Source organism: Etheostoma spectabile, unplaced genomic scaffold, assembly GCF_008692095.1.
Source record: "Etheostoma spectabile isolate EspeVRDwgs_2016 unplaced genomic scaffold, UIUC_Espe_1.0 scaffold00008558, whole genome shotgun sequence".
Lineage (NCBI taxonomy): Eukaryota > Metazoa > Chordata > Actinopteri > Perciformes > Percidae > Etheostoma > Etheostoma spectabile.
In genome coordinates this window covers 1-22,640 of record NW_022603604.1, presented here as the reverse complement: position 1 = coordinate 22,640, position 22,640 = coordinate 1, and the positions used below count along the sequence as shown (strand labels likewise).

The 22,640-nt window shown below is 41.6% G+C and overlaps 1 protein-coding gene across 4 annotated transcripts in view; it reads right to left on the bottom strand.

Annotated features, from left to right (window-relative positions):
* LOC116678892 (golgin subfamily B member 1) overlaps window positions 1-21,504 on the bottom strand; it is a gene marked incomplete at its 5' end in the record, with an annotated part of 46,575 nt that extends 25,071 nt beyond the window's left edge. The window contains 14 exon segments of one of the 4 annotated variants that reach the window (XM_032508633.1): window positions 84-193; window positions 2,122-2,255; window positions 4,759-4,882; window positions 6,070-6,221; window positions 12,735-12,885; window positions 15,865-15,956; window positions 16,484-16,601; window positions 16,926-17,041; window positions 17,617-17,920; window positions 18,179-18,292; window positions 18,916-19,038; window positions 19,756-19,935; window positions 20,492-20,647; window positions 21,388-21,504. In XM_032508633.1, the coding sequence (XP_032364524.1) occupies window positions 84-193; window positions 2,122-2,255; window positions 4,759-4,882; window positions 6,070-6,221; window positions 12,735-12,885; window positions 15,865-15,956; window positions 16,484-16,601; window positions 16,926-17,041; window positions 17,617-17,920; window positions 18,179-18,292; window positions 18,916-19,038; window positions 19,756-19,935; window positions 20,492-20,647; window positions 21,388-21,504 (1,991 nt within the window). 4 annotated transcript variants of the gene reach the window in all.
* Window positions 21,505-22,640: the final 1,136 nt, after the last annotated feature.

Here is a 22,640-nt window from a genome sequence, read left to right as displayed (position 1 = left end):
CAAAACAACAGTAAAAACTTTAGTTTTCTTACATTTCACAAACATTTCCACATCTTCTCAACTGAATAGATTGATCAGCTTACCCTTTGAGCTGTTCGTTGAGACTGCTAACCAGCAGCTGATGCTTCTCGGCGTCTCTGCTCTGCTGAGTTCGGACGCTGGCGAGCTGGCTCTGAAGTCTCTCGGACTCATTCTGGGGGGGCGGAGGACGACAGATCAGTGTTCAAAGATTAAGTAAAGAGCACAGGACTAGGGCTGCACGATTAATCAGATTTTAATCACAATCACGATTTTGACTTCCCACAATCAAATTTTCGTGATCGAGCGATTTTTTTTTTTAAAGCGTCATTTCATAGAAAGCTCCGGTTTTTTTTGCATAGCGCATCTACCGCTCCGCAAAGCTGTCTGATCATGAGCCAATCAGAGTAGTTCCCTGCACCCCGTGCAGCTTAGTTTCTAGATGTAGACGGTCACAGAGGACAGAGTAACGGGAGCAAAACTCAACAGATAGCAGTCGGTAATACGTCGGTCTCAAGGTTTACCAGTTTACCAGTAAATGCAACATTTTGTCCCGTCTGTTGTTATTCAGACAACAGCAGTGACCAGTGCTAGTCGGTGCTAGTTAGCGTCTGTTAGCTGTTAGCTAGTAGCGTCTGTTAGCTCCTCTAGGACGCACCGGTGCTAATGTCCTCGCATCCGCTGCAATGTTGTTATATGGATAGGGTTTCATTTTTGCGTTAAATGACCCAGCGTGTGAGACGGAGCTGCTGGACCTGGACCTGGGCCAGAGATGTGACCCATGGCCAGAATATCATAGTTCATATGAAAAATGCAGCGCAGTGACGATACAGACGTTTCATACACACGACGAGTTTATCCGCCATTCGACCCGTGCTGGACCCGTTCATAATGATCAGCCGTCTCTCTGTGAGTAGCGTCCATCACCCCCCCCCCCCCATCAAAATTTTGATCAAAATAATCGTGATTATCATTTTGGCCATAATCGTGCAGCCCTACACAGGACAAAGAAAGTCTCACTGCACACACACACATTGATGAACCGCTGGACAACAGCATCAAAACGGTTGTTACAGTCACCTTCAGAAAAGCTGATTTATTTTTTATTTCTTTATCAGGTATCTATTTTACCCGCTCATCATTATCTGTAATAATGAACTTTGGCATTCCCCAGTTTTGACAGTTACAAAGTCGAGCTGTGAAGTGTGATTTAATTTTACGACACCCAGGAAGTCTGCGACAGAACACTGCACATAAACAGAGCGTGTCCGAGATTAAACAAGCACACCACACCGTTAGCCCTCACCGCCAGAGGTGCTCTCTAGCGCACACGTACACAAGCGACCCAACACACCTGAGGGACCCAAAATGGCTGCTCATCTTCATCTACATCAAACGTCACCTGTGTTAGAAAGGTTTGTTACAAAATCCGAGTCCTCGGGAGAGGGGGAGGGAGGGGGGACATGCAATTCATTCATTGTTTTCCTCCATTACCCATCAGTAGGCAAGAACAGTGTGAGAAAATATAAAACGATACAAAAACAGGTTAAATACCAGGCTGGATACCAAGCTTTGATCGCACTGACCGAATTGCCCTCTTAGTGTTGGGCATGAAAAAATGGCTCATCATTCAAAACCAAAGTTCAATACCTTAGGAGTAAATCTTTTCAGTGCCAGTGAGCCAGGAAACATGCAGCATGATTGTGCAAAGATCTAATAATGCTGGTGAATGGCTGTCTAACGTTACACATCGTAGAGACTAACATGAAAAACTCTATGTTACGCACAGAGACAGGGCTTACGTGTGTGTGTGTGTGTGTGTGTGTGTGTGTGTGTGTGTGTGTGTGTGTTGTTGCATTTCAAGAGGCTGGACTACAGTGTGCGTCACATAAGTGGAAAAGAACTGAAAATAAAATAAAGACTTGTCCCCTAATGTGTAATGTTATCATTTTTTGTGTGAAAATTGATTTCATAGAATTGGTACCGAAAATGTATCGTTGAGGAACCGGTATAAAATTCACAGTCTAAATTACGAATGATACCCAGCCCTAGGTTTGACTGAACCCTGGGGCAAAGACGTGGTACGTGATGTCGTCAGGTTACCTGTAACGTCTCTATGCGGGACTGCAGCTGCTGCCGATCCTCCAGATCCTGACAGCGCTCCTCCAGGCTCAGGATCTGCTCCTGCAGTTGGTTCCTTTCCAGCTCCAGCTCCTCCACAACAGACCGCAAACCATCTGCAATCATCAGCAAAGACAATTAACGGGGATGTGACATCATCAAATACAAGCAAGTCACACATAAAGGCCATTAGAGGGAAGGTGGAACTAACTATTAGAGCTGCAAAAAATCAATTAGCTGTCAACTATAACAGTTTAAGTCATTTTTGTTATCTAACTAATCATTAGTTGCAGCTCTACTAACTACAAGTCTGAGTTCCTCTATTTAAAGGAAAATGTTTTTTATCCACTTAGTAATTCTGCGTTTTTTTTTCCAGGAACTGTTAATGAAATGCACAGATTTTTCAGATTAAAAGCCTTCTTAAGAATGTGACAGCCCAATTGTACTGTATTGGTACAACTGGGCGAAAAGAAGAGGAAAACACTTTGGGAAAGGTGAATCGGTTGGAAAAACTACAACTTTCTTTGATTATGGGCTAATTCAAATTAAAGGAACACTGCGACTTATTGGGACTTTAGCTTATTCACCATATCCCCCAGAGTTATACATTCATACATACCCTCCTCATCTCCATGCGTTCAGTAACTGTCTGGTGTTCCCACTGTTAGCTTAGCTTAGCACAGATGCTGTAGGTAAGTGGCTCCAACTAGCCTACTGCTCCCAATAGGTGACAAAATAACGCCAACATGGTCCTATTTACATGTTGTGATTTGTATAGTCACAGCGTGTGCAAATAACACAAGAGACACAGCCATCTTCCAACCGTATACATACTGGGAACTATATTCTCAGAAGGCGGAGCACTGCTACTTGGGCGGAGGGATTGGCTCGCAGCACCTGAGAAGCCTCTCGGTGAGGACCAGAGAGTTTGCCTGGAATTTGCTCAGAGATGGAGTAATAATCACTCCGCCCAAGTAGCAGTGCTCTGCCTTCTGAGAATATAGTTCTGTGTATGTATACAGTTAGAAGATGGCTGCGTCTCATGTGACAGGATCTTTGCTAAGCTAGGCTAGCGGTGGGTGCGTCAGACAGAGTTACGACACGCACGGAGATGAGAAGGGTACGTATGGACTCATCTAACTGTGGGGGATACGGGGGAATAAGCTAAAGTCCCAATAAGTAGGGCTGTAGTCAAGAACCCCTTTGTCGAGTCCAAGACAAGTCCGAGACCAGGACTAGTCGAGTCCAAGACAAGACCGAGTTCGAAGAGATTTGAGTCCAAGTCAAGACCGATCCCGAAGAGATTCGAGTTTGAGTCAAGACAGAGTCCGAAGAGGTTCGAGTCCGAGTCAAGACCGAGTCCAAGAAAGAAAAAAAGGTCTAATGCATGACAGTATCAAGACAATCAATTTGGGTTATTTGTTGATATAAAAGCAAAAACCGTGTCAGAACACCCAGGATTTATGAGTATAGCCATTCCCCTTGATATCACATGGTGATAACTCATAATAGCTACATAGACAATACTGCTACAGTAGTACTAGTACTGAGCATTAGAACTACTACAGTAGTACTAGTACTGGGCATTAGAACAACTATATTACCAGATAGCTTCACTCCAGATGTAGCGTAGAAATGAAGTGACCAGTATTACAGAGTGTAGCGCTATGGTTGGTTTATGGCTTCCCTAAAAAGTCTGAGTCCGACTACTACCGAGTCCGAGACAAGTCCGAGTCCGTAGAAAAATGGTCTTGAGTCCGGACTCGAGTACTACAGCCCTGCCTATAAGTCGGTGTGTTCCTTTAAAAGACGTTCAATGCCAGATTTATTAATTAAATTCAAGGTGTGAAATTCAATTCCAGGGTTCAAGGTTTAGCCACAAACAACCCAAAAGTACATCTGTCAGCTTTCCTTTCAAACACAACTACCGCAATGATTTTTTAATTTTTTTTTTTACCATTTTTGTTTTTATTTCATTTTCTTTGGTAACTGCTGACGTATTTTTTGGTTTCAGGACAAGAAGCTCAAAAGACAACAAGACAGGATGAGTGAAAATGAAGAAAAACATGCAAAAGTAATTAATAGAAATAAAACTTACCACAGATGACGTATCTTGCCACCTAATGTACATGTATATGATCTTAAAGGAATTCAATGCATTCAGTGGATCCCAACAAACACTAGCCAGCTCAACCAGCATGCACATGTCCAAATGAAAAACTGTAAACTGATGAAAACACAAACCAATGAATGATTCTCATTCTCAACCAATCTCGGGATTTCACCAATTGTCCGAGTTATTTTGAATAATAAATGTAGCTTGCTACAGTGTAACTCATGAGATGAGTCTACAAGTAGAGATGAAGGCAAGCTGAAACAAGCTGATCCCAAAAGTATGTTAAACACAATACCCCAATATAGAAAACCCAGGTCTTACATTCACAGTGTTGGCAGTTAGATGAAAAACAAGAAAAACAACCAACAGCCACAATCCAACTCGAAAATAAGTTTGGAGTGTTATGGTGAAAACAACACAATATCCACCCAAAGACAACTTCCCAGAGTAGGATGCGGATGAACGTGTGCATGCCAGTGTAAACTGTCTAGCGGGTCTCACACCTGTATCAGGAGTACTGTGCTCGGGCCACCAACCTCCCATGTTCTCCCCCTCCATTGGGTTTGTGCTCTCAGAGTTGCTCCGCGGGTCCTGGAACGGGGTCTGCCCTTCAAACTCAAAGTCCTCCTGCAAGTGGGATTAAGTTAAAGTGAAGCAGGGCAGCGACAGGTAATAAAGCAACATAGGCCTAAATACCTCCTGATCCAGCTCTGTACCTGATGCACAGACATGAGAGTAATACTGATCTTCTCAACTCTTAACAACAGAGTAAAAAGGCTATTTTCAACAACAACAAAAAACTGGCAATGTGAAGCCATTCAGTATCTAGTGGAGTTTTCCAGAGGCAGACACACTCTTATTATTAAAGGCCAGTTATTTCATGAATCAGGATACTATGCATCCTGATAACGTCCCCTTGGTCTTTGGAATTTTGAAAAAAAAGAACATGTAAAATAATAAGAGAAATAAATGTAGAAATAGAAAAAGGAATAAAAGTGGAAATATAATACAATAGAATAATTATAAGTATCTTCTTTTCTTATTCATTTAAAAAGATGTATTCATTTTTATGGCACTACTATGACTCCATACATCCGAGTACAACACAAGACTGAAGTCTTACAGTTTCCACTTCCACAACAAACTGGTAATTACATTATTTCCAGCTGCACTTGAACACAACATCAACAACACTAGCGAGTATATTAGGATGCTTCCCACATGAATCAAATTACCAAATATTACAACCCTAGGAATAGAGATGATAGGACAGTCATTGGGGCGCACACACACACACACACACACACACACACACACACACACACACACACACACACACACACACACACACACACACACACACACACACACACACACACACACACACACACACACACACACACACACACACACACACACACACGGTTCAATAAAACTCAGGCGACAATTAACTGCAGTAGTTGTTAAGAGAACGTGTTACTTACCGGGCGCGCTTTGAGTCTCATAACTCACACTAGGCTCATTAACGTCAACTACACTTCATTGATTTATTAGCGAGGTAACAGTCAGTCACACACGCAGACGCACACACACGCACACGCACACACACACACAGTTATTGGTGTTCTTAAAAGTTTGGATCTTCCTCCAGTTTTTGAATTAAGTTCAATTTCCAAAATATGGCTTAGTTATTCTTGACTTTAGCCTGGGTGTGTAAACTTATTCTAGCCGCTGTATAAATATTTTTAAAAATGCCTGAGAGTCTGCTGGCATTACCGTGGTTCAACCACGGCAATGTCCGCCCGTCCACTTACCTGCAGGCTTCGTTGGGCGGGAGACGCCAGCTTCTTGGCCTTGTGTTGGCCGAGCCCCCGAGCCTGACTCAGCTCCTCCTCCAGCTCCTGCTGCCGAGTGGCCAGTGCTGGATCGGAGCAGCCAGGAAAGAACCAGTCATCCTCAATCAGTTTTGTGCCACAGGGAAAGGGGGAATGTTGGGTTGGATTGAGGATGTATTTATGGATGGGAAGGTGGGGATAGAATGGACAGGAATGAAGACAGTGTGAAAGATGAGTTTTTTTTCAAAAGAGAGGATGGCAGAGATGGAGAATAGATAAGTGTGGTGGCATAGGTGGTGTTGGTGGTTTTGATGAAAAAGGGAGATGAGGCACTTTTAACACCACGAATGAACTTTGTAACATAGAAAACAGTTTCATCCGACAGAGACAGACTGTAAGAGAAGTCATGGAGACAGGAGACTGAGAGAATCAAGGATGGAGAAGGAGAAAGTTACTCCATCTCCAGATATGTGTGCACTTTGGTATTTGCATGAGGTTCGTGGACCTGAGAAACACTTCAAAAGCAACATTCTGGTCAGAGCCATGCACACCTAATTTGCATAGCAGAGGAAACAGCAATCACAAAATGTGGGAGACAGGGAGCACGAGTGGCAGTGGGAGGATGGAGAGAGAGAGATCAGTCACACTTAAAGCCAGTGTTTCTTCAACAGGAGGATCAGAATTAAACTAACGAGGTGCAGATCTGAGGGGGTTCTTGCAGTGCTTTTCATTTTTTTGAATTTTCATTTAGCAGCAAGGATGCCAAATAGATTAGGCCGAACCAAACATGTTCCCATCGGTTTGTGACAACAGGCCAATTATGATGTGTATGGAGGGAAGGAAAAGGGGGGCGGAGGGGTGGGGGAGGGGGGGAGGGGGGTAGCTCAAAAGCAGAAAAAGAGAAGGAGTTGAGTGGGTCAAGCAGTGGTCAGTGTGGGCTCAGCGTACAAGCAGCGTTAAGCAGAGATGGACTACGCAAAGAAGACTATTACAAAAGTTTAGTGTTGAATATAATTTAGAACATGCAGCAGGAATATGTGAGATAATCTCACTAATCATGTAGAATAAAAACAACTGTGAAGCAGAATAGAGCCAGTCTGTCTCTTACTGAGCATTTCAACTACACTGCCCACACAACAGCAGCAGGGAGATATATATATATATATATATATATATATATATATAATAAATATAGAGAATATATTTAGAGCTTCAACGAGTCGCCTAATCGATTAGTTAATCAAAAAATATTTTGACAGAGCCAGAGCCCTGTTCTGGTACAACCTCAAAATACAATTATGAACCTGAGATTATGCATAATACGAGCACTTTAACACGGAGGGAATTTGATTTTTTATATAATAATATAATGGACAGTGAAAGAAATATATCTCATATTAAACTTATGTATTGTTGTCTACAGCAGCAAAACAGAGAAGCGAAAGCGAGTGAAAGTGATTATAGTTATTAGTTATAGAAAGTTATTATTAGCTCCAACTCATACAACTCGACTCAAATGACTCAACCCTTAAAAGCCACATCAGTGTAGAGTCATAGGAGAGCCAAAAAAAAAGAAATATGTAAAATAATACGAGAAACAAAAGTAGAAATATAAAAAGGAATAAATAAAAGGGGAAGTAAAATACAATATAATTATTATAAGTATCTTCTTTTCTTATTCATTTATAAAGATGTATTCATTTTTATGGCACTACTATGACTCCATACATCTGAGAACAACACAAGACTGAAGTCTTACGGTTTCCACTTCCACAACAAACTGGTAATTACATTATTTCCAGCTGCACTTGAACACAACATCAACAACACTAGCGAGTATATTAGGATGCTTCCCACATGAATCAAATTACCAAATATTACAACCCTAGGAATAGAGATGATAGGATTGCAAGGATGCAATATGAAAAAGAGAACTGAGTCTGATAACTAGGTCTGAGTAAGGACGAGAAAGGTTTTTGGTTTTCTGTCGACATTAGAAGAACCGGGGGTGCGGTGAGAAGCGTGGTTCGGTAAAAGTCTGGCAACAAATTAACTGCAGTACTCGTTGAGAGAAAGTGTTAATTACCGGTAATGCTTTGAGTCTCATAACTCACACTAGGTTTGTTAATGACAACTACACTTCATTGATTTAGCAAGGTAACAGACAGACAGACAGACAGACACACACCACACACACACACCACCACACACACACACACACACACACACACACACACACACACAGACACACACACACACAGACACACAGACACACACACACACACACACAAATCAACAGCCATATTTAATGGAACTACTACCACTAACTATGTCATGAGCATGACTTTGGTTTGATTTAACTTGAATTACTGACATATATATTTTGAGGATTCCTTGTTTTTTTTAATAAAATAACTGGATGTCTAGAAGGATGATTGGACTTTATTTGGGTAATCAAATATTTGATCACTTGTGCTTGTTGTGTCCATTTCCTACCAGTAAGCTCTGAAAAAATCCCAAATAGCAGACTGATCTCATGAAATGGCGTGTGTATGACACGACAATTCGCATGCCAGTTTTGGCGTGTTATCAAGACGCATACTCACCTTTTAGTGTCTATACATACATATATACATATATATATTATATATATACCGTTTGGCTTCTTCTGAATTACATTACCTTGCGTGTGAATTTACGCCGTAGCGAGTAGTGGCGTGTATGTTTACGCCCGCTGTAGACAGCATAGACACGTACATACACACAGATAACTCTAAGTTCTTACAGATAACACGCCACTTGGCTTAAGAAAGTTGGCGTGTATATTCCCGTGATGTCATGTTGTGATTCATGACCCCAAAGTTAGTCATAGACTAGGGCTGTGCAATTAATCACATTCGGCACAAAAACAATGTCATCAAGAAAAACTATTATTATACACAACACATTTAGCACGTCAGCTCTTGTTTTGTCTTGTGTTCGGATGTGAAATTCTAAAAATGGGTAAAGTATGAAGGGAAATGTCACAGTTCAAGGTGTGTCACTGTTGATTTGACATCTTTCCAAAAGTCAACGAGAAATTGTGATTTCAATATTGACCAACACAATTGTGATTATGATTCTTTCCATAAACCAGAGAATATTACATTTGTGAACGCCTGGACTATGTGAACTTTCTCTGTAATTACTTATACAACCAACACATTACAAACCAATGTTATTACAAAGATTAGACCTCTTCCCAGAGTTAGTGGAAACCGAGCCATCACCACAAAAGAAAAGGTTGTTTCATTATATCTGATCTGGGGATATTATTATTTGTGGGTTATTGCAAAAATATTTTTAGTATGGCCAAACCAGAAATCAAAGGATGGAAAGAAAGAAGTAAACGGTAAAACAGAAGAACGGAAAGGGGTGGAAGAATGGAAAAAGAGGAACAACACAGGAGAGAGGGGGGGGAAGAACGGAAGAAAAAGAGAATGGCGGACTGTACCGTGCAGCCTGCTGCTGTACTGCCTGCAGCTCGCCCCGGCAAAGACGACCATTCAGAGGAGCTGCGGGCAGTACAGCGAGCACGAGCCACACTGGAGGTTTTGGGGGAGCCTGCATGCACAAAACTGATGGGAAACTGTTCTGAATGGCTGCTCCCATCCCTGGATCAGGGGCAGGAGAAGGGGAGGAGCAGGGGTGGGGGGGGAGAGGTCCATGAGATGGGAGGCAGCTCAACCAAATGCTCCCCATTAACAATATAGAGGGAGGGAGGGAGGGAAAAAATAAGAAAAAGAAGATAATGTTCAGTCAGACAACAGAGGACACGTGGTGAACAGTAACACAAACTCTGAACCCCTCGCTGGTACACAACACGGTGGTGGTGTAGATGGTGGTGGTGGGGGTGGTGTAGATGGTGGTGGTGGGGGTGGTGTCAGGGTTTTAGGGTTGGGAATCATTTAGACTGTTTCCGATACCGGTGAAAAAGAATAAACTCCCAGAAACCTGCAGATCCGCTGCTACTCTCGGTTCTTTTAAATCAAGGCTGAAGACCTTTCTTTTTGATGCTGCCTTTCTTTAAATGACTGCTCATTTCTTTAAATTTCTTATGCTGCACTGTAACTTTTATTCTTGCGTTTTACGTGTCTATTTTTTTTAACTGTCTATTCATGTGTTTTACCGGTTTTTAATGCTTATGATTTTTAACTGTTTGTACTTGTGTTTTATCTGTTTAACTGATTTTGTGTAAAGCACTTTGAATTGCCCTGTTGCTGAAATGTGCCCTACAAATAAAGCTGCCTTGCCTTACTTTTAAAAATAAAAAAGGAGCACAAAACGATAGTTGGCGACATTTAAGTACGGGTAGTTTGTTGCTAAGGTCCAATGGTCAAAATGAAAGGGGCATTTTACAAATAACTCTGAACAGACGACAGGACCGGCGAGTTTTAAGTGAATGCACCGTCTGTGTTTTTACGACAGACTGTTGGACGTCCCGCTGTTGGAATCCTCTACAGTGACATACAGTCACACTTTACGCCGTTTGTCGGCATTTTAACTGTGTTTTTAAGCCAGCTGCTAGCTAACGGTAGGCTAATGTTGCTGATGCCAAGTGTAGAGTTAACTAACGTCACATGCAGCGATGTTTCTGTTTTCCTCAACCATCAGAGGGCAGCGCAGACATTTAAGTGGCACCGTAATGAGGCACCGAAACCCGCGTTGCTATTTGGTCCGGTAGATACCGGTCGTTAAAATGGGTCAGCACCGAGTATCGGTACCCAGCCCTAAAGGGAATTGGGACAAAATAAAAAAAGGAGTTATGAAATTTCCATTTGATTGGGTTAATTGAATTTTATAGAATTATACTGAGAGATGTTTCTAGGCATTATTATCAGCAATGGTAAATATTAGAAACACTTCTCAGTATAATCAATAGAATAGAATTAAACAGCACCACAAACTACAGCCTCGGAAGTCAAGTAACTTTTAATTTATTTAGCCCAATATCAAAGATCAGGAGGATCCGTCCATCATGTGGCGCCCTCCATCCTCTGTCCCTCTAACTCAGGTGTCTGCAACCTTAGCCCTGTGTGTGGAAGATTAGCCAATCTCTAAGAGATTTTTTAGGAAATGTTGAAGTGCCTTCTCATGCGGATGTCACATGACCTCTTTCACAACCATTGAGGGGTGTGGCGCCTGTTATTTACAGTAGTTTAATTGACTTTTACCCCCATCCGAATTACGCGAAGGCCTTCCCTACTCTGCCTCTGATTGGCTAGTTGTGGCACGAGTGGGGTAGATAGTAGATGATGGCAGGTCTAATGTTGATGTGGCACACTGATCCAAAAGAAGTTTAAAAAATGGCACTTAATATAAAGAAAGGTTGCCAACCCCTGCTCTAAATGTAGCAGGAAAGATAGCAGAGGGATCCCTCTCCTAGGATGGACAGGCATCAAATGCTAATAAAGTTTGTATGTTAAAAAATATAAATGCTGGTTATAATCCTGGCTCAAACAGTAATAGTTTATTTAACTGGATACTTAAAACTAGTGATTTTCAAGTGTAGTTATCAAATCCATGAACTAGTAATTCAGTTTAAGGAAGACAGGATAATTGATTATTATGTCAAATTAAATGTGAAAAGAATGGAAAGTTAGGTTTCAGAAGGAAATTGGCTGTGAGATAAATTACAGTATTTAAAGAAAATACAGAGATACCTTTGATTTGCTTAAATTTGTAGCATGTGCAGAATCATACACGGAGCAATTTCTCTTGCAGTTATCATAAAAGTTAAAAGTTTTTCAATCACATTTTGATTACTCAAAGCTTTTTTTTTCATATTAATGAAACTTACTAGGCATGAGCATGGGCAGTGTGTGAGACTGTCTAAGCAGATTAGGTGTGCATTAGGCAAATATGTGCAGATAAAGAAAATAACAACATCTATGTGTGATTTTTACACGATATGAGCGCCAGACCAGACCCTGCTGGTTGGTCCTGGTTCTCTAGAACAGTGATTCCCAAAGTGGGGGTCGGGACCCACAGGGGGGTCGCGAGCCAGAGAGGGGGGGGTGGCAAGTTTACATTTACAGAAATATAATACAAATTTAAAAACTATTATAAATACCATATGTTAGCCATGATTTTAACACAAGATAAAACTAGTGGTTAAATTTAAAATAAAAAGGGAACAGCTCTTTTGATTTTCTTTGACCTCTCTGACCCATGAGGTCATTGCGACAGATTTACAACATATTAGCGACAGAATCAGCTGTAGCAGGGCGGTGTGCAGCGCGGTTGAATGTGGAGGAGGATCTCAGAGTAGCTGGTCTCCAACTTTAAACTAGGACTGGACTCTGTGCTCCAAACATACTGCACATCCATCTCAGTAGGTGAGGTTCAAATTAAAGAAATTAGTTCAATACTGTAGAATAATGTCATGGCTGTTGTGTTACTTTGTGTTGTTGTGTTTGGAGACGCCTGTAGAGCGTGCGTGGTTGCGTGCAATGTTTATATACGTTTATAGGGGGGGGGGGTCGCAAGTCACTTGCACCGTTACTTTGGGGGTCGTGGGCTGAAAGTTTTGGGAACCCCTGCTCTAGAGGGGATCAACAGCCTGAGCCTTTTGAGTTAGTGTCATCCTCCAGCGACAGCCTCACCCTCTCGTTCCTCCTCCATGTGGCTAATGCGGAGCGCCATGGCGGTCTTCTCCTCCTTGGCCCGGTCTCTGGCGCTGACGGCCTCGGCTACCATCTCCTGCCACTCCAGCACCTGGCTCTGGGTGTCGTCGGCACTGCCCGACTCACTCGCCTAAAGTCAAGAAGGAGCGGAGAGTTACAGGAGACCAACAACAAGCAGGGAAATGTAGACCAGTGGTTCCCGAACCTTTTCAGCTCAAGACCCAAAAGAGAAATTTGGTGTCTCCCCGGGACCCAAATTTACGGAACAAAACCATGTATATAAATTTATATGAAGTGTATTTATTCCATTATAAAAGTAAACAAAAACAGAAAAGGTCTCTATTCTCCTTTCTGTGTCTCACCCCTTTCTCAACTCATGTTCTCATCCCCTCCCATTGTCCCTCCGTACCGACACCAACATTTTTTAAAATAATGCTGACTTGAATTTAATGTGATGCATGTGGCTGGTTGAAGATATCAACCAGCTGATCTAGTCTAGGTTCGGTTATTGAAAGTGCCATTCTGAGGTCATGCTGAGGTCATGCTGAGGTCATGCTGAGGTCATGCTGAGCATTTAGTCTGTTCTCTGCCGATTGGCGACCCATTTTGGGTCTCAACCCTAAGTTTGGGAAACATTGACGTAGACAAAGGCACGGACGTTAATGATTAATTGTTAAAGGACAAAAAGATTTCTGACTGATTGAAAAGGTAAAAACAAAAAAAAATGAAAAGGGCATTTTACAAATAACTCTGAATAGACGACAGGACCGGCGAGTTTTAAGTGAATGCACCGTCTGTGTTTTTACGACAGACTGTTGGACGTCCCGCTGTTGGAATCCTCTACAGTGACATACAGTCACACTTTACGCCGTTTGTCGGCATTTTAACTGTGTTTTTAAGCCAGCTGCTAGCTAACGGTAGGCTAATGTTGCTGATGCCAAGTGTAGAGTTAACTAACGTCACATGCAGCGATGTTTCTGTTTTCCTCAACCATCAGAGGGCAGCGCAGACATTTAAGTGGCACCGTAATGAGGCACCGAAACCCGCGTTGCTATTTGGTCCGGAAGATACCGGTCGTTAAAATGGGTCAGCACCGAGTATCGGTACCCAGCCCTAAAGGGAATTGGGACAAAATAAAAAAAGGAGTTATGAAATTGCCATTTAATTGGGTTAATTGAATTTTATAGAATTATACTGAGAGATGTTTCTAGGCATTATTATCAGGGTAGACTAAATATTAGAAACACTGCACAGTATAATCAATAGAATAGAATTAAACAGCACCACAAACTACAGCCTCGGAAGTCAAGTAACTTTTAATTTATTTAGCCCAATATCAAAGATCAGGAGGATCCGTCCATCATGTGGCGCCCTCCATCCTCTGTCCCTCTAACTCATGTGTCTGCAACCTTAGCCCTGTGTGTGGAAGATTAGCCAATCTCTAAGAGATTTTTTTGAAAATGTTGAAGTGCCTTCTCATGTCACCTGACCTCTTTCACAACAATTGGGGGGGGTGGCGCCATGACCTTTAAAAACTATGTTATTAAAACTGAAATAAAAAAGTTAAGAAACTTGTTTTGCATGATAAGAGAAAAAATGGCTTTACAATCTATATCTCAACTGCTAGTAAACTTGCTAGTGTTCACTTCGCATTAGCAAGTTGCATTTAAAGCTCTTCTTTTCTTTCGTTGTTGCTCTCTGCTGGACGGCGCTACGTCGTGTCAAATCAAGTTCAATTTATCATCAATATGTGCCAGACATGCAGAGGAATAGAAAACACGTTTCTCTCCGACCCACGGCACAATATCGGATCAAAAGGATCAAACTTTATTCTTAATCGTCACATACGCACAGTATAATGTAGTATATGGGTATTTAACCCATCTGAGGTATTAGGAGGTGTGGACAGCTATACATACAGTATAGCAATGTGGGGTACAATGTCTTGCTCAGGGACACTGTGACATGTGGATGACCTGGGATTGATCCACCAACCTTGTGGTGGTGGGGCAACCATTTTACCCCCAGGCCATTTTACCTCCAGGCCATTTTACCCCCAGGCCATTTTACCCCCAGGCCATACTCTGTCCTACAGACAGCAGATTCCAGCCAGACACAAACCTCACGAGTATCTCCGAGCTCGGACATAAACGCTGTCTGGACTTGTGACGGTCGTGCAAGCGGTTCCAGGTCAGAGGCTCCACGTGTCCCTGACAATGCAGGGACCATCACGACAACACAACCAGAACAAGTCCACAGCTGTCCACGTAACGTAAGGTGACCAGATTTCTTGGACAAAATCCGGGGACATTTTCAGCTCAGAAGCGTAAATACCTCCAAAACATTTTTGTAAAACGGGGACACTAGACCTAGAGCTGTTCTCATTAGGGGCTGCTGCCCCCCCCCCTCAAAGGTCTGATCCTAGAATCACCCCTGCTGTAATGTTTACTGAACTACATTTATCTGACAGCTTTTGCTTCATTGCGTCAGGCTTGTTTGTGCAGCAGCTCATTGAGTATCGGATTCAATAAAAACTATTGAGGAAATCTTCCCTTTGACAATGATGTATTTCACGAGATCTCGTTTTCTCATGTAGAAAACTACAACTTAAGTAATAGGAAAATTGTCCAGCTTGTATTTACCTTAATAAAAGTGCTCGTTATGCTACTGACAGACTCAGATTAATATTCTAAGTGTCTGACAACATTATGGAAATGATTTCTAAGGAGGTCGACCTTTCTGTTACAGACTAAGATCCTTTTTTAAAACATAAAAGTCTGAAATTGTGTTCGCTAAACCCACCAGACTTCATGTAAATAATCGGGGATTTTAGCATCGTAAAACACGGCTTTCTAAAACATCTCTGAGCTCTGGCGGTCTGGAGCGACTATCGGCTCCGTTGGGTCGGTGTTTTCTTTCTTTCATTCCAATTTCGGTTCTGTCGGTCACAGTGAAAACCGGGGACGTCTGGTCACCCTAACGTAACGTGGAAAGTATGTCTGAGGCTCCTGAACGGGTGAGCTGTGACTCCGTTGCCTGCCTGTAGGTTAATGATCAGTCGACTATCAGTGAGAAAAATAATTCTAAATGAGCATTTCTAATCCCTGACCTGAGAGGCGGCCCTCTTGGTGAACTGCTCCAGGTCTGCTTGTAGTGTCCTCTGCTGCTCCTCATAGACCACCAGCTTAGCCCCCAGCATTTCTTGCAAAAAACATCAAACACACATGTTAATTTTGGCATTAGATAGATAGATAGATAGATAGATAGATAGATAGATAGATAGATAGATAGATAGATAGATAGATAGATAGATAGATAGATAGATAGATAGATGTTTATTGAGCCCAAGAAAAATGGGAAATTCCGGTGTTACAGCAGCAAAAGCTTACATTACATTTTTATTACATTACAGCTACCAGTGACAGTGCAGCTTTAACTCTAATTCTTCTGCTTTTTTTTTTTTTTTTACTTGTTTATTGGGCTTTGTTTTGGTCTGTAATGGATAGGACAGCAGAAAACAGGACAGTGGGAGAGAGAGGGAGAATGACATGCAGCAACATACATAAGGTGCACGCTCAACCAGGTGAGCTACCAGGGCTGCCCTATTTAACTCCAATACTATTGAATTTAAGAGAGTATATATATATATATATATATATATATATATATATATATATATATATATGTGTTGACCGAAGGCAGAGGGCACTCAGGTTGGATTTGGGTACCATTCTTTGTTTTGAGCTCTTCATATTGTTCCACTTTCCAGAGGATTTCCTCTCTCTCCTCCTCCAGCGCTGTGATACGACTCCGCAGGGCAGTCAGGTCTGGGGGGGCACCTCCAGCCTAAAGGGGACAAAATAAACAGGTTTTAAATGGGTCTAATTTAAGTTTTATTTTATACTTTGCTGCCTTGTTTAGAAGACTTCTTCTTGCTTCCTCCTTTTGATGTGTTTTATACTTTTGAGTGGACACTGACACACTGTAGAAGAGTTTTCTGTAATTCCTTTTGGATCATTTAAAAAGGAAAAAATATTTTTGATGTTACATTAACTATCTATTGGGTGTGCATTTTAATTAAGGGAAACAAATATCGGGAAATCTCTATCAAGGAGCATTATACCTATACAGTTTTTAAAATTGGATCTGAACATTTAGTCATTGTCTCACATGGCTTTTCTTCAACTCTTCCTCCAACTGTCTGATCCGAGATTTAGACCAGGCTTTCATTTTCAGGAACTTGGCCTCTGATCTGCTCGCTTCGTCCGTTTTTTGCTTCGCTTGGGCTGCAACAAATGAAGAGAGAGAAAGTCAGATGGAACTGTGATGCTCAAGGCTATAAGGAAAGTTAACAGGGTTTCTAAAGACATTCCACAGATTTAAATGTATTCCCCTAACAATAAATAGGCCTAATTGTTTCATTTGTGCATATTTTACATGTGTATACAATTTAATATAGCAAAGACCTGGATGTGTTGTGTCTTGTTGGAGTTAAAAACGCAACTTTTTGATAGATGCTGGCTTAAAAACTGGGTGAAAAATCAGTTAAAACTGGTTGAGATGAGAGATTATGTTCTTCTTTACAAATTAAATAAATGTCTGACTGACTGACATGTGATGTGCATTCTTTTTAGAAAGCAATGCATTTTTTAAATATTTCTCATGGTAAATTAAAGTGTATTTTTCAACTCTTTTTGTTAAAGAGGGAAAAGAAAATCATAACACTCAATGTTATCGAATCGCAATAAATGAAAATTGCAACACAAATTGAATCAGCCCCCATGTATCGTGAAAGAATCAAATCGGGACAACAGCATTTTGTCCCTGCACTACTGAATGAACAAAGTAAGGAACAACCAACCTTCCAGCTCAGCGATCCTTTGGATGGAGGCTGGATCTGCGGGCATGCTTCCACTCCCTGTGGCCTCCTGACTGGGAGATGATGCCTCTACCGAGGGCTTCTTCAGCTCCTGCAGCTGCCCCAGGAGATCCTGCTGCGTCTGGGCCATCTGGGCCTGATGCTGCTCAGCCAGTCGCTGCACCTCCGCCTGCTGCTTTTCCATCAGGTCGCGGAGTTGTGCTCGCATCACATGCTTCTCCGCCTCCATCTTGGACTCCAGGCTCTCTCGTTCTACGTGCAGTCGACGCAGCCGCTCTGCAAGCTCCTGTGGGGGGGAGAAAAGACAATTAAGAGGCAGGAATGTAAATGGGGCAGCACAATTAATCCTAGTTTCATCTAAATCACAGAGGCAAAATATGAAGGGGCAGTGTCATTTAATATTTGAAGAGGAATTAAGGAATATCTCTAACCGATCTAGGGAGAATACTTTCTATAACCCTGGATCCCAAAGGCCGAGATCGTCATCACAAAATGTACACCGAGAGGAAAAGATTGTTTTAAGTGAAGGGGTGGTGCTCCTGACCTTTATCTGTTGATCCCTGCCATCCACCTCTCCCTGGAGAACATCGATGACCTGCGTTTTACCCAGCAGCACCTCCTCCTTCTCATGAAGCTTCTGTTTCAGAGCCTTCAAAAGCTGAAAAGGAGGCAACATGGAAACATGTGACTTAAAAGTAAGGCCCTTGTCTGTTGCAGAAATACATATTTGATCTTTGTTCACTTACATACTTGTACAGTAACAATATCACAAAGACAATACATATGATTCTGTGAACTACAGGATGATTCATGTGTTCAGGGACAGCAGCTAGCAGATAGTGAGAGATGTTTTTACAGCGTGTCCAGGGGAAGGCTAGATAGTGATGTTCAGGTGTTCAGGGGGCAGCTAGCAGATAGTGAGGAGATGTTTTTTGTGTTCAGGGGACAGGACTAGCAGATAGTGAGGAGATGTTTTTACAGTGTGGGACAGGCAGCTAGCAGATAGTGAGGGATGTTTTCTTACAGATAGTGAGTGTTTTTTACTGGGGACAGGCAGCTAGCAGATAGTGAGGAGATGTGTGTTCTTAGCAGAGTGAGGAGATGTTTTTTACAGTGTGTTCTGGGGACAGGCAGCTAGCAGATAGTGAGATGTTTGCTGTATGTGACAAAAAATGTTTATAGCCTAAAAAACGTGTGACATCGCTTGGAGCACCTTTAAGTGTTTCCTCACTGCTTCATTTAGATGTAGAAGATGTAGATCTAGAACAGAGTGTTGTCTACCTGCTCCAAGTCTGCACTGGCGTCAGACTTTGCTGCTAGTCTGAAGAGCTCCTGTTCGTGCATCTGGTTCATCTCCAGCAGCTGGTTGTCTTTCTGAATAATGATGTCTTTGAATGTCTGGATCTAAAAAACAAACACAGGGCACAACATCAGACATAAGACAGCAGCACTTCTCATAACAAATACAGACAACTAGAGCTGCAAAGATGACTCCATTAGCTGTCAATTATTAAATGAATCAGCATCAATTTTGATAACGGATTTAATCGAGTCAATTTGAGTCATTTTTTTAAGAGAAACAAAAAGCTAAACTGATTCCAGCTTCTTGAATGTAAATATGTTTTAGTTTTTTCTTTACTCTGTGACAGTAAACTGATTATCTTTGAGTTGTGGACATAACAAGACATTTGAGGACGTCATCTTGGGCTTTTTGGGAAACACTGATGATAATTTTTCACAATTTTCTGACATTTTAGAGACCAAACAACTATTCCATTCATTCAGAAAATAATCAACAGATTAATCAACAATGAAAACAATCGTTAGTTGCAGCCATACTAAGTATACTCTAACAAGATAAAATCAGCAGAAGAACATCAGAGTCTGAATTCCTATATTTAAAGAAATACTGTTTTTACTGTATTTACTCATTTATTCTGCATTAAGTGTTTATGAAACTCAACACTTCCTGCACAGATGCTGGAGAATAAAAGCCTTCCAGTGGCTAAAGGGAACAGTTATTTAAGAATGTACTGTGTTGTAGGTCTGTCACTTTCCATTTCAACACAAGCGTCACTGCTTAATTAATATATGCCAGAGTAGAAACTGAGCGAAACGTACGTTCTGTTTGTACATGGTCTCCTTTTGAATGTACTGCTCCTTCTCTGTGGCCAGCAGCTCCTTGAGGCTGTCTGTCTGCTCCTGCAGCAAACTGTAGCGCTCCTCCCCATCTCCCACCTTCTTGGTCAGGCTTTGCACCAGCAGCTGCAGATCCTGCATTGCTCCACTGTCCTCTGCCGCCTGAGGAGGTAAAGAATAAATCAACATATGAGTTTGCCATAAAGATCCATTACGGCTATATTGTGTTGAACTTAAAGGGGCGCTATGCAGTTTTGGCCATTTCTAGAGACCCCTTCCTCTTTCTCTGTTCCTCCGACAATGCTTTCCTACCTACTTTCCTAGCTTTTTGCTTCTTTTTTTCCTCGGCTCAGCCATGACAATAGTGTCAAAAACACCATCGCAACCTTGTTAGCCGGTTCCTGAATTTGGCGTATTTGTGCAGTGCCGTGAAGCAATGCATTACATTGCGAGACGTGATTTCAAGCGATCCTTCGTGGCGAGCCGCCGGCCGAAAGTTGCAAGGGCGGTTTCTCTGCTCACAGGTGCTAGGGGGGAGCGAGACGAGCACCATTTAACCCAAAAAAAGTCATATAACCATTCCAATGACTCAGAAGCTGTTCAGTTAAAGTAAATTAAGCTGAAAAAAACTGCATAGTTCCCCTTTAAAATGAATGAAAGCCTGGGAACACTGTAAACCCAAGATGTGAGAAGATGATGCTCTTGGGAGGTGTATGACCTGTTGTTGGGGTGCAGGTGTGATGGGCTGATCTCCTCCCAGTGCTGTTTGCAAGTGAACAATGTAGGCTTCTTTTTCCGCTAGCTTCCTGTCCTTCTCTGTCAGCATGGCGTCCATTTCCTCGCCCCGCTGCCACTGTAACTCAACCTCCTTCCTCTAGAAGAGATCAGAAACCAGCATTCAGTTAGAGAAAGGGAAACAGATTTTCTGTTTGCTTCTGATTCTGTAAAATGTTTGACTGAAGACCACCTTTACCTTAGAAACCATGCCACAAGAAGGCAAATTAAAAAGTAAAATAACAATTACAATGTTGCTATTTTGCAGTGCAAGATGTAAATATATCATCCCAAGTTCTTTATTTCATACTAATGTTAAATATGGTTGCTTATGTACTGCATGCACAAACCACCGAAGCAAACTCCTCTATTTAAAAGGCAGAAAGGTTTTGAGTCGTGATTTAAAAGAACTAAGAGTTGGAGCAGATCGCTCAGTTTTCTGGGTGTTTGTTTCAGATATGTGGTGCATAAAAGAAACCACACACACACCACACCCACCACACACACACCCACACTCACACACACACACACACACACACCACACCCCCCCCACACACACACACACACACACACACACACACACACACACACACACACACACTATAAGTTAAGTCACAAGAGAGTGGACTGAACTAACAAGACAGGAAGTTGGAAAGCCTTTTCTAATTGGTCCTTTTGGGCTTAACTTTTAAATCCATAAACTATTTATAATAAATGTTCCACCCATCACTTTGCAGCCCGTCTTTGTGATCCTCAAGCAAAACAACATCACCAATACAGAACATAAGCCAATGAGGTGAACAGATCCATCTCATTTTGCTGTACATGAAGATACCTCACCTTGTTGTCCAGTTCCTGCTGTCTTTGTGACAGCTGCTGTTCTAGTTCCTCCACCTTTTTCTTTAGCAAGACTATTTTGCCCCGACTGGCATGCTCTCCTCCTCCTTCTGAAGACCCCTACAAAAGGAAACAGAAAGACAACGCTAAAAGACTGATGCACACCTTGAAGTACCAGAAACACATCTCAAATTTCCTAAGATATTAGCCATAACAACGTCATAAGTCAACTGTGTGGTTTTAAAGTGACTTTGGTAGCGGTTGTGCCACCTAGTGGTAAAAAAAAAAAAAAACTTGACTGCTCAATGAATGTACTCCAGACTAGGGCAGCTCGATTATGGGGAAAAAAGAAGAAAAAAAAACATAATCCCAATTATTTTGGTCATTCTGAAATCACGGTAATTTACCATGATTACTCATTGACTTTTGGAACAATGTTGCATTCATTGAATTAAAAAAAAAAAGTGAAACTGGTAAAAAAAAAAATCAACAGTAAGAACACCTTAAACTGGGAAATTTCCCATCATACATTTCTTGTTAGACCTTTTTTTTCCATTCAGAACACACACCAAAAACAAAGTGAAAAATAAGTTTTTCTCGATTGCTTTGTTTTTGTTATTGTTGTAGAAATTGTAATCTGATTAAAAATGTGATTCATTGCACAGTTCTTCTCCAGACTATAGAGAACTTTTAACCAGAACCGAGACACATGGTCAAACCAATCCTGTTGTAGGCTCCTCACTCGGGCTCCCAGTGTAAATAGATTGTGAGATTTTAACTGATAATTTTAAGGGTCTTCATGGTCTTGCACCCCGCTATAAATATGACGTCCTAGTACCGTGCAATACTTCCTCAGGTGGAGGTCTTTTCCAGAGGCCCGGTGAAAACTAAAGGGGACAGAACATTTGCAATCAGGACCCCGAGGGCGTGGAACAATCTGCCCGCGGATTTAAGTTAGCCGTCTCCTTTAAGTCCCTTTTTAAAAACCTACTTTTATCAAAGAGTCTTTCTTGATTTTATTTGAGCCTAAACCCTAATGTGAACTGTCTTTTCAAAATGATTTCCCATTTTCAGGGTGAAGTACTTTGTAAGGTGGATTTTAAAGGTAAACTATTTTTAATTTTTCATATAAACTAAATAAATGACACATTCGCATTAGAATTGTGATTATAGTGAAATAGTAAATTCTGCATATATATATTATATATATATATATATGTGGTGTGGTGTGTGTGTGTGGCTGTGTGGCTATGTGT